Here is a 13,126-nt window from a genome sequence, read left to right as displayed (position 1 = left end):
TAGAGGAATCGACACTACCTGATTCAGATGAAGAATTTGACATCTTAGTTTGGTAGAAGACTAATAATGGATTAAAACATGCAATGTTGCAAATGATTGCAAAAGAGTTTTTAGCAATTCCTATCACAAAGGTTGCTTCTCAGTCTTCATTTAGTACTTGTGGTTGTTTTCTTACTCCACATCATAATCCTAGACACTTTGATCGCATTGGTGCATATTTAAGATTGGTTGTAGACTAACAGAATGTAACTAATTGAGCACTTCAAATTATATATTTATATTTGTTCAAGTTAATTGTTACAATAAATGAATTGATTTTTCTTTTCAAACTCTTCAAAATTGAAAGTGGACAAGTTGAAGCTTAACACAATATTAAAATAAATAACAGAAGATGATGATTTTAGTAATTTTCATTTTAATATTTCATTGTGATTTTATATATATTGTAGCATTATTTACTTGTTCGTGATTTTATTTGTTTGTTATTTGTGATTTTATTTGTTTGTTATTTGTTTTAAGAATTAAGTGCCAAAAGTGTAAAATATAGAGAAGGAAAACGTCAATATTAGAGTATTATATTTATTAGAACTAATTTTAAAATTATTTCTATTTTGATACATGCTTTAAATTAATTTGGATTTATGTTCTAACTTTCGTTTAGTTCCTTTGAATTAACATTTTTTTTATAGTTTTTTTTTTATCTTAGATCTCATTTTAAAAACTTATGAAATATTTTTTTTTTTTATATCTACGAATATCTATCTATGAATACTATAAATTTAAACATCAGTAGATACTTTCTAAATAAGTACCAAACAGACAAATAACAAGACGATTTTTTATTGCATGTCTAGTAGTGACCCTATTGCTATCCAATATGATCCGTAACCATCCCTACATGTACAGGAGAAAGAAAAGTTCTCTTCTAATGACTTTACATATAAATTAAACATTAAAATTATGTTTAATATAAAAAATATCATTATAAATTCCTAAATTATTAATTAAAGATTCGTCCAGTTATTAGTTCCATCCTTAAATACACACGTACACATTAATTAGAATGATGAAAAAGGGAAATGAAAATTCCTATGAAATGGCTTCAGTTACGCAATGACAGCTAAATATAAAAAGGACAACTCTTGGATATCAACAATGTCAATAGAAAACTCCCCATTTTATGTTACTCTTTTCGAGACATTGTGATAAAATAAAACACCTAAATGTCTCTCGATAATTTGGATGTCTCACATTATTTTATTTTACTATATTTTTCATAGTGTCCAACGATCATTCTTTACTTGTCAATTTATTGTATATGTTAATTGCATGGTGGTCATTTTCTGAGTACATGAACTGGAAGTGAATGTCCCAGAAAAGGAGATGAAACAAGTTAATTTGAGGCTAATTTCTGTGATGATTAAGTGTGAAAAGACTACGCAATGACTTCAGATTTAATATCCTAAAGTGATAGGTGTACGTATAATTAGGAAATATATATCATTGAAAATGAATGAGTAATTTTTCAAACAAATTAATAGTTTGATGAAAATATATACATATATGCATCTTTGAACAATATGTTATGAAAAATGGGAAAATCCTTTTTATTATTCGTTTCTACAAATGAAATTTCAAATGTAATCCTCACTTTAAATATCGATTTAAAACAATGATAAGTTTATAAGTTAATTTTGCACCAAAAATTAGATTTAAACTCATTTTTTATTAATGATAAGGTTGTTTTTAGAGAGGAAGATTAAATAATGGTTAAAGTTAAATAATATAGTGTAACAACTAAATCCGTATTGATTGAGGATGTTCATGTTATTAAAAACTCAAAAAGAATATCTTAATTAACGTATGCAGTGTAGTTATATATTTGGGTGGCACGCGTTTTCAGAATTGATAACTTTGAGTAGGGATCAATTCATATCTGCTCTACCTAATTGCCTTGGCTCATGGATTTAATTATGTAACAGCGAAAACGACAGTACCTAATTATAAAACACAATAATTGATTCATATTTGTTACCATTTCCATTTTCATAATTTTGCTGTTCACAAATCCATGAAGTGGATAGGATAAAGAGAAAGACACATAAACTACAAAATTACAAGAATAAGAAGAGAAGGGCTCTAGAACATGACATGCAAACATCAATGAATGTACAAGTACAAATATTGGTGAGTAAATAGTATCACAGTCAAGCACAGGCTTTTTCATTATGAAAAATGTAACTAAAAGGGTAATTTGAAAATTTAAAAATAACTTTGAGAAAGAAAAAAGGTCCTAGACATTATTATTATTATTGTTATTATTATAATGTAAACGGTGTAATTAACTTGATGTAAACGCCCATGTGGATGGTGGACCATGGAAAACTATGAAACGGAGTCCACAAAGTGCTGCTTTTGAATTTCTTAATGACATGTACACTGGCAACTGTTAAATATTAAACAAATATGCATTATTGGTTCTTCACAAGGGATAATTTGTTGTTTTGGGACCCAAACCTCAAAAGAAGGAACTTTCCTATATACCCTTTCCTTTCTTTTGCTTTCCCACTTCATGGACATTGGACAAGTTGTGACACCCTCCACCAAAGGCTACCATTTCTTTTTCTCTTTACTGAAAAAAATAAATTATACCAGCCAGATTCCCCCGAAAGAGGGGTTAATCGTTTGAAAGAAAAAAAAAATGGTTGAATATATGTGGAGTATGTATGCATGTAGCACCAAGTTTGAGGGTAAAAAGAAAATAATTATTGATTAATTAGGAGGCAAAAGGTGCCCTGTGAGGAATGCCTTTTCTTCGCCTTGCGTTTGAAGCAGGTGGAGAAGGCGTGGCCGGGTACATGTCTTGTTGTGAGCCTTCACGCAATTCTTCTTCTTGTTGATGCCTTGAAGAAACCAATCTCCTTGACATGCCCTCCATTGTTGGTGTCTCGTTTTTAGAATCCAAACCACCAAACATTGCTTCCCCATTTCTCTTTATTCCCACAAGCTATTATATATTTCAAACAATATACTTAGTTAACATCTACCACAACACATTAATTATTTTAATTCATTATGCCATGTTCGCTGCCAATATAAATATACCACTAAGATTGTTATTATAAATGTATACCAAAATGTCAATGGAAGAAGATTAGATAAATAGATAGCTATACACACATTTATTCATTCATTCATTCATTGATTCATTCACACATGATGATTAATGGCGGTGGGAATATAATTATGATGTTGATGGGCTTTCAAATGTAGGTGACGATGTACGGGTGGTGGGTGTTATCCCCATATGACAAAGGTGAATTGAGATGTGAATTATGCTCATTTTGATAATGATATGATATGAACAATGGTGTATGGTTGTGTGAGAGTGAAATTAAACTAAAATAATATCAATATTAATATTAATAATAATAATAATAATAATAATAATAATCAAGATAATGTCTCACCTTACACCCCAAAGAACAGAACCGAAATGGGTCCAAGAGGCTTCTTCCACAAATCTCACAAATGTGAGCAACGCCTTTCCCTGACTTGGGTTGAGGCCTCTCGTTCAGAAACAAAACTCTGGCACTGTTAATCACATACGTTTGCACTCCACTGATGTCCAACACCTTCTGAATTTCCGACACCCTCACCACATCGTGATACGAAGATCGCCTTATCTAATCAATCAATAATCAACACAATAATCACCAAACACACAGCTTTGAAAGGCCTTTGACTTTGACAGAAACGCAAATGGCAATGAGAAATTAACTAAACGTAATTAATTATGCAATGCAATTCCACCTGAATCACTCGGTGATCTTTGTGTCGCGAGGATCGGCAATAGAAGCAAAACGCATCCTCGTTATTACAATCCAAACAAAACATGTTACATTCGCTTCTCGCAGCATCTCCATGAACGCGACACACATTGAAAAACGATGTGGTGAGGAGTGGCTCGAACCATGGAGGCACCACCATTGTTGCGTCCTGCTACAAGAAATCAAAATCAAAAAACAAACAAAGAAAAGAAGAAATCCTTTAGTTGTATAATTGGAGTGGTGCGCAAGATAAATAAGATAAATACATGCACATACCATGGTAGAAATTGATGAAGAATGATGTAATGCGGTTCAATGGTGGAGTGAGGAAGGCATTGAGTTTGAAAAGTAGAAATGGAGAAAATGGAGAAACGAGAGAGAAAGAGAGAGAGTGAAAAGGTGGAACTAAGAATTCAACAAGACAGAAGAAGCTAAGACTATAGAGACAAAGGGTGAATAAAAAATTGGGGGTGGAAATGGATGGTCCAGATTGAAATAGGTGGCTAAGGTGAATCTAAAGCGTTGAATGCGAATGAGGTGAAGTGTCTGTGCTTACGCTACTTTGGATCTTGTTTGCGTCTCGTTGGAAGTGGCACAAGGTTGGGTCGGCTACGCATCAGCATCACCTCCTCAAATAGCTGTATCTCTCAAATTCATCCACGATCAGGGAAACCACTATCCACGTGGCATCACATCCACCGTCAAAAATCCTTTTCTAGACCCACTTTCCCATACTACTCCATCACCTACTTCACACATATATACACACATACATACATATACATACACATGTCACCTTAATTTCACACTAATAAATAAATTATAGCAAATTTTAATGCTCTTCGTACTGCTTTCGAATAAATTCAATTTCTTAATCTATTATTGTTGAGGTGCGTGATTAAAAAATATTTTATTAAATAACTGACGTAATTAAATTTTATTTTATGTATCTGCATGTATTTGTTCCTCGGAGACTGTGATGTAAAAAAAATGATTTAATAATTATTGAAGAATTTTGAGTAGAAGACAAAAGGATGAAGTGTTATTATTAGAACTTTATTAGGGTGGGCTTTCAAAGAAAAGGTTGATTTGAGATTTGGCATGCCATATTTGCATGGTCTTTATATTTTGACGTAGTAAACGTGATACACTGTATCTATGCTCATCACATAATTACATATATTTACATGGTAGTTGGGGAACATATATATACAATATCTTTCTCCTCCTCGTCAATAGTTTAATTTAGATTAAAGGAAAGTCGTATATATTTATTACAAAAATTAACTTTAAAATTAATGATAAATGTTTTAAATATAATAATAATAATATATTTTCATATAGCACATGTTTGGTAAATTATTTAAAATTCTAAACTTGTTGCCCATGCATTTTAATTTATGGCTAATAATTTAGTTATAGGTGTAACCCTTTTGTTTATCAATTCAAAATGTCTTATTTACAAGTGTTTTCAGTCAATCTTTTTTATTAAAGAAAAATTTAAAAATTTCAAATCAAAATTAACTTTGAAAATCTATAAAATATATGTAGGAAAACTTCTATAAGTTATATCTTATAAATAGACTAATTTTTTTTATGTTGTTTTTCTAGAAGTAAAGGTGTAGTTGTTCAAAATAGATCTCTTGTTTTATTGAGTTATTGTTTAAAATTTTGTTTAATTTAGTTGTCAGTTTAGTTTCAAACTTCTGTAATAAGCTGTTTCAATTTTTACTACAAAAACAAAACGACAAAAGTAAAGGGTGATGTTATCAGGGGTCCTATGATATGAACCAGTGTCTTATTTTTTGCGTAAATTTATTGGATGTTTACGGTTGACTTTGGTTTAATTTTTTACTAAATAATCGTTTATGGTAAATATAAAAAATAAATGTAATTTTATTTTATTCAGCTCTAATTTAATATAAATTTAGACTAAAATAAACCAAGTTTAATTTCCTTTGTGCTATTAAAGAAATTTAAAATTTACAAAAAACTATTAAATATTATTTTAAATTGTAGAAGATATCGTTTTACAAAAAAAATAAGCATTATAAGAAGTTGTTAAGTATTTTATAATAAAATCTTATTAAATAAAAAATTATATTGTAATTTTTTCATAATTATTTTTTATTTTATGATTTTAATTTTCTTTCATATTAATATACTACATTATTTTATAATCAAAAATTACGTTATATATTTGTTATCATTAAAAACTACATAAAGATACTATAACTAAAATATAGTTAAATTGATTGTTAACCCTTATATATAAATATATAATATTATATTTAAAAATAATAAATAGTTTTGTTTGATTCTGATTGGTTGGTGTTTTTTAATATAAAATTTTTAGAGACGAAATAATGGTTTAAAGCACTAAATGACATAAATTATACCTTTTGTATAATGCTTGGTTGGCGCAAAATACTTATGCTACACGGAACAATGTTCTAGTATATAAATTAGTTAATACTTTTCTTATTTAGACATCCTCTTATGAATTAATGACAGCAAACTCTCGTTTCCTCTTCCACCAATTTCTCTTTTCATAATTTGTTTAGTTTTTCTTTTTTTCTGTGCTTTTTTTTCGATTAATCTTACAATTGATGATTTTCGTTGGTATGTGTTTGATAAGTTTTACATGCCGAGAAAATGTGTGGGTCTTACGATAGACACCGAATGCTTTGAAAGCTACACCTTAGAGAAATCTTAAGTTCGTGATTGAGATAGAATCATTAGACGATCTTGTAGGTTTGTTAGACCAGTGATTTATTAGACGAACTAGTCTTTGTGAAAACATTACACCCTTGAGAGTATTAGAAACTCAAGATTGTTATTAGACACTAAAGAGCATTAGACGTTGTAAAGTTGTGTTAGCTATACAAGGTTCTATATCTTGATAGGTGATAGCATTAGTTATTGGCCTTTATCTTTTCTGTTTTTTCCTTTTTTATTTTCGTACTTTGACTCACTCTATATCAATTTTCATTTTTGGAATACTACATCTCTGGATACTCTTATTTTTCACATCCAACACTTTTCTTTGTCCCAATTGTGTTTAGGGTTTGTTTGTTGGCTTTTTTCCTATGGTATGATTTCTTGCTTCTTTCTTCTTGATTTGTATTGCTAATTTCTTGAATGTTCTTTGTCCTATGGATTTCATCCATTACCTTGTTATGGTATCAGAATTTTTCTTTTGAAGAGCTCTCTTGCATAACCCTGCTTCTTTTTCTCATTTTTTCATGTTTTATTTCTTTCTTTCTTGTTCTTGCTTTGGTCATGGCAGAAGACAAATTTGTCCACAATTATTTATACCTTCATCCAGACAAGGATTCAGTCGTTGCCCTTGTTTCACTAGTTCTCGATGATACAAATTATCACTCTTGGAGTCGCTCCATGTTAACTGCTCTCAGCACCAAAAACAAGGTAGAATTCATGTTTGGCAATGTTCGTCCACTTGAAAGGGATAAGCTGGAACATGCCGCCTAGAATCGTAGAAACAACATGGTTGTCTCATGGATCGTTCACTCTATTTCCACGTCCATCAGACAAAGCATCATATGGATGAACCAAGCATCGGAGATCTAGAACTAAAGAACCAATTTTCTCAAGGAAGTCTCTCTCACATTTCTAGCCTTCAACTTGACATTGCTACTCTACATCAAGGCAACCTTACCATTTCTGAGTATTTCACTAAACTTTGCATTCTTTGGGATTAGATCGAAAGTTTTCGCCCAGAACCTCTTTGTACCTATAAACCCGAATGTGGTTGTCAAGTCTTGACTGTTGTGAAACAAAGAATGCAAGAAGACCAAGTTATGCAATCTTTACGAGGATTAAATGATCAATTTACTAATGCTACCTCGCATGTGCTTCTCTTAGACCTTATTCCAGACATCACCAAGGTTTTATCATTGATGGCACAACAAGAAAGACAATTGTCTAGTGGAAATTTGATTGTTATGGCTAAGACTCAGGATATTGGCACTGCCACCACTTATACCGCTTCCACCTCTTCCACCGCTTGTAATTATTGTGGAAAATATGGGCATAGTGAATTTGTTTGCTACCACAAGAATGGATTTCCTAATCAATCAAAACATAGATTTCAAAATTGCACCAACTGGTAGAAAACATTGCACTCATTGCAACAAAAGCAATCATACAGTGGAGGTTTGCTATAAGAAGCACGGTTATCCTCCAAGACATAAGTTATATAATAAGCCTACCCAGATTCACCATACCTTTGTCCAAGGAGACAATGGGAATGTCAAAGATAGCAATTCTAATAGTGTTGATCACATACACCTCACACCACAACAATTTCAAGTTCTTGTAGAGCTCTTCAAAGGCCACAATCTGAATTATGCTTCCACTTCTTCTAAAATTCATCATATTGGATCTGCTTCGGCAAAGCAACCTCTTTTAGGTAATATCTAGCCTACTCTTACTTTTAAATACCCTAAAACCAATTGGATCCTTGATTCTGGAGCAATAGACCATATAAGTATTTCTCTACAAACCTTTCCATCCTATAAAAGAATCAAACCTATTCAAATTGCTTTACCTAATGGTAGTATTGTTTACTCTGAGTATTATGGCACTGTTATTCTTAAAAATAAGATCCACCTCTTAAATGTCCTTTATGTTCCTCAATTCTCTTTTAATCTTATCTCCATATCTCAATTGATTTCTTTTAATAAATATGAACTAACTTTTTCCTTTCATGACAATACTATACAGGACATTCAAAGCAAAGAAAATATTTATATAGCTAAACTCATTGGTGGCTTGTACATCTTAGATTCTTCTTTGAACATACTTACATCTACTACAAATTCTGTCAACAATGTTGTAAACAATACTAGCCTATGGCATCTTAGATTAAGACATCCTTTAAATATTATATTGAATAGTTCAAAACTCAAATACCCATTCATTGTTCATAATTCCACATACATATGTGATGCTTATCATCATGCTAAACAAGGAAAGTTAATTTTCTCAAATAGTACTTCTAAAATCATGCAAATCTTTGATCTTATTCATATTGATATTTTCTTTCCATGCATGGTTTCAAATATTTTCTTACCATTGTGGATGATTTTTCGCGTTATACTTGGCTTATACTTATGATTGACAAATCTGTTATTAGAAAAATTATCATTGATTTCATAACAAACATAGAAAACCAGTTTTCTACCACTATTAAAACCATCCTCACTGATAATGACATTGAATTTGCTATGCATAATTTTTTTCTCCCTTAAAGGTATTTACCATCAAATCACATGTAATGAAACTCCTCAACAAAATGACATATTTGAACGTAAACAACAACATATGTTAAATGTCACTCGTTCCCTCTTGTTTCAAGCTAATTTGCCTACTGTTTTTTGGTGCTTTGCTATTGAACATGCTACTTTACTGATCAATTGCATGCCTACACCCTTACTTGATGATGCTACTCCGTGTGAAAAATTATATGGGAAATTGTATGATATTTCTACTCCGCATGTTTTTAGCTTTTTATCATATAATAGCACTTTCACTGCTTATAGGATTTGAAATATAAAATGCAACTATAGGTTTTTAAGAGGATCATTAAATAAAAAGAAGATAAAATAACACAAGAGATTTTATACTAGTTTTCTCCAACTAAGCTACGTCTAGTCTACTCCATAGATGGTTCCACTATAATCTTCACACGATAACAACTAAGTATTTGCATCACTCCTGGTACTCAGCTACCTCGCCGAGATTTTCTCTGAGTATTAACACCACTCATGGTACTCAGCCCCCTGTCGAGATTTCTTTTGAGTATTCGCACCACTCCTAGTACTCAGTTCCCTACCGAGATTTCCTTTGAGTATTCGAACCACTCCTGGTACTAGACTATTGTGCCTGGATTCCTCAACTCAAAAGAGTACAGTTGTAAGTATTTTAATTATCTTCAGAATTGCAAACAACGATTGCTTAAAAGCAGTTCAGACTAAATCTCTCTACGAGAGGATTTGATTATAATACAATGCAATGTAAACACTCGCAGATGTTTCTTTATTCTCTCTTACGATAGTAAGAAATTTGACGCTTAAGCTCGAGGTATCTCTTTCACTTTTTCTTTGCTCTTCTCTTTTCTTCAACTCAGATGTATTCTTTTCTTTGAACTCTTCTTTATTTCTCTTTCGGATGGATATGTCATTGTAAGCTTTTCTTGTGTTTTTTTTCTATCCTCTATTTTATCCTCTTGATCTTCTTCTTCAGAGATCTTCTATTTATAGGCTTCATGGATATTTGTCTATTAGACTGAGTTTGTAGTTTGTAGCCTTGATACTTGTGTTTTCTCTTTCTTCTTTTCATAACAATTATTGTGTAAGTCAACTTTCTTAGAGTAGACATGCTTTTTTAGTCCTTTGCTTGAAGTAGGTTGTACGATCTTTTTAGACTTTGCTTCAAGCTAGGAACATTTTATGATTATCTCTTTTGTTTCTAACGTTCACATTTTGATATTTAATTTGTAGCACTATGGATGTGTTGTAGAATAGTTCATCTGCAAAATTAGAGTAAATTGTGCATGCAACATATATGACTTTTCTTATTGCTTTTGTTGTTTTTCAACGTTGAACATTTAATGTCATTTAATGCTTGTTCAGAACAACAAAATGTTTTTTTTTTTATTTCCCACCGTTAGGTAACATTTTACAATTTAGTTCTTTAATACGAAGATACCAAGCGTATATAAATACTTCATCACAAGATGAGGTGTCTGTTTAGCTCATGGAATCGTTTGATCAAGTAAACGCTTCTTTGGGTTTTGTCTCTTTTTAGACAGATAGTGTTTAGTTTTCGTAGGCTTTCTTATGTGTGTTAATACTTAAGTCTTTTAATGTTTTAGTCGAAAACATTGTTTCAACCTTTTTTTTTTTAGAGAAGCCAAATACCTAATCCAGGTATTTAAGCATTGAGCGTTTAACTTAATCTCTCTTGGACGCTTTTAGACAAGACATTGTCTAGTCATGCATCTGGGTGTTTTTCTATTTCCTAGGACCTAAGTGTTTTCCTATGATTTTTATGTTTGAGGTTCAGGTTCTAGTTTTTTGTCTGTTTGGGTTTGGACTCTAAGTCTTGTATTTTTACTCTAAGTTGTTTTTGGTTATTAATCCATTTTAATGTTATTTGACTAGACTTCAAAACATAAGATCGTTGATTCGTATAGACGATTTTGTCTTTAACATTTAATACTGAAAATATGAAATACCATAATTTATAAATCCTTCATGTAGGGAATTGCAAAATGAGGTTATTGAATGCATTATATTATGAAAGAATTTGATGTTGTTTACTTTGGTTTGTCATGCTAATAAATGGAAATGTTGTTTGGAATATTATTGGATACTATTAACAATTTTGATGATTGTTTTGAAAGTTATAAAGAATTTTTTTCATTAATCTTTTTATTTGAAAAAAATTATGTAAAGAGTAAAAAACTTAGTTTAATCATTCTTCTTATTATTTATGAGTATTTTATACTTATCAACCATTTTGGTTGTTAGGTTAATATTAACATACACATACAACTAGAATAGACATAATAATTATTAATGTTATGCAAAACTGATAGAAGTTTAACGAACTAGAATAGACTTAATAATCAATAGTGTTATGCAAAATTGATAGAATTTTAACAAAAAACTTTTCATCCTTAACTTTGATTTTCTACTTATGAGGCAGTTTAAAATTAAAAGTTGTCACAATTATATTTATTCCAAATTCTAACCGGACTAATGGACTCCCTTTTTTATTCATAAACAAAGAATTTAAGAAGTATTAAAAAGATAAGGTTTAATGATAAGGTTACAATAATGTTTAAGAAATAAAGCTTAGTCACAAGAAAAAAAAAATCAATTTATCAAAGAAAAAAAATGTTAATAATTACAAAAAAAATTCGATAAAGTAAAATTATCAACGATTTATCAATGATTGAAAAACCGTCAGAAAAATACTTGTCACACCCCATTTAAAATATCCTCCTTAGTGGGGTACATGTGTCACCGTCCGGTTCTTCCCTGATGAGTGGGAGACAAACTCTGTCAACCTTTTAATTCCCTTCCCTCGTGATCCGTGCAGCAGCAGCAGAGCAGTGAATCCCAGCAAGTGGAAGTCAGGTGTCACGCTGGGAGTTGGCCAACCGTTCGGATTGGAGGCAGTATATAAGGTGAGAATGAAGACCTGACGCCACTTTTGCATGCAACCTTCTTCTTCTTCCTCAAACTCAACCTTCTGAAAATCTCAAATTCTCCTCCTTCTCTCTAAAACCTCCCTACCTTCTCTCTAAAATTCTAACCCATTTACTGTTCCGATCACCCTTCAGATCACACCTGAAGACTGCTGGTGGTCTCCTCTCTCACTTAAACCGTCCGGTTTCTAGCTTGAAACTGAATTTGGGAAGCCTTAGAAGGGATAGTTCCTACCAACCTGCTTTTAAAGACTTAGCTGGAATTAGAGGTAAGGGAAGCTTATAAAGTTTAATTATGATTTTCTGAATGGTTTGAATATGTGCCTGATTTAATGCATGTTTGATATATAAAGTATGTTGCTTGATTTTCTTATGATTGGAATATGGTATGTTGTTATATGAATTGTATGATAAGTATGAACTATGAATCCTGCACTGATAAGAATATGAATGGAACTTAGAATGTGAATCTGAGATCGAAGGTCATTAGGACCGTTCGGTCCTCCCTTGTCCGTTCGGTCTATTGCGACTGATCGGCCTAGTGTAGTTACTAAAACTTAATTGGTTCCTTTAAGTGTTCTATTGTTAGCTAGTTAAAGAATGCTGGTCATAAACCAAGCGTTCGGTCTTCCAAGTGTTTTGCCTTAGGCTGATACTTGAATCCTAAAACTTGTAAACCTGATATTCTTCCTTTTTAAACCGTTCGGTCACTTAAGGACCGAATGGTCTAGTGAGACTCAATTTATTGAAACGTCCGGTTTAATTGACTAATGTCCTTTCACTCTTTTAAAGAATTTCTTCTTTATTAATTCGTTCGGCCTGATAAGTGCTTGGTCATAGACCAACCCTTTGACCATTTTAAATTCTTAGTTTATGATATTATTGTCAAACCGTTCGGATGACTATCATTTATAGTAAATCCTTAAGTTACGATCTCATTCTTTATCTAATCACCCTACCTGCCATTGACATACTTCTGTTATTCAGTCTTACCTTTGATATGACCGTCCGGTCAGTTACTTGAATTCTTAATACTCCATTTCCCATTTCTATTAAA

The 13,126-nt window shown here is 31.5% G+C and overlaps 1 protein-coding gene across 2 annotated transcripts; it reads right to left on the bottom strand.

Annotated features, from left to right (window-relative positions):
- Positions 1–2,394: 2,394 nt before the first annotated feature.
- LOC106771144 lies at positions 2,395–4,441 on the bottom strand. 2 transcript variants are annotated; one of them, XM_014657066.2, is made up of 4 exons: positions 4,107–4,441; positions 3,814–3,999; positions 3,471–3,686; positions 2,395–3,007 (listed from the first exon to the last, which is right to left on the bottom strand). In XM_014657066.2, the coding sequence occupies exons 1-4, from the start codon at positions 4,107–4,109 to the stop codon at positions 2,777–2,779; spliced, it is 636 nt and encodes a 211-aa protein (XP_014512552.1). In that variant the 5' UTR covers positions 4,110–4,441; the 3' UTR covers positions 2,395–2,776. The 2 variants fall into 2 exon arrangements, with proteins under 2 accessions (XP_014512552.1, XP_014512550.1); XM_014657064.2 differs by having other exon boundaries at positions 3,814–4,002; positions 4,107–4,438.
- Positions 4,442–13,126: the final 8,685 nt, after the last annotated feature.

The sequence above is a fragment of the Vigna radiata genome, chromosome 8 (genome assembly GCF_000741045.1).
Source record: "Vigna radiata var. radiata cultivar VC1973A chromosome 8, Vradiata_ver6, whole genome shotgun sequence".
Lineage (NCBI taxonomy): Eukaryota > Viridiplantae > Streptophyta > Magnoliopsida > Fabales > Fabaceae > Vigna > Vigna radiata.
The sequence above is the reverse complement of the archived record's forward strand: the minus strand, read 5'-3'. Positions and strand labels throughout refer to the sequence as shown.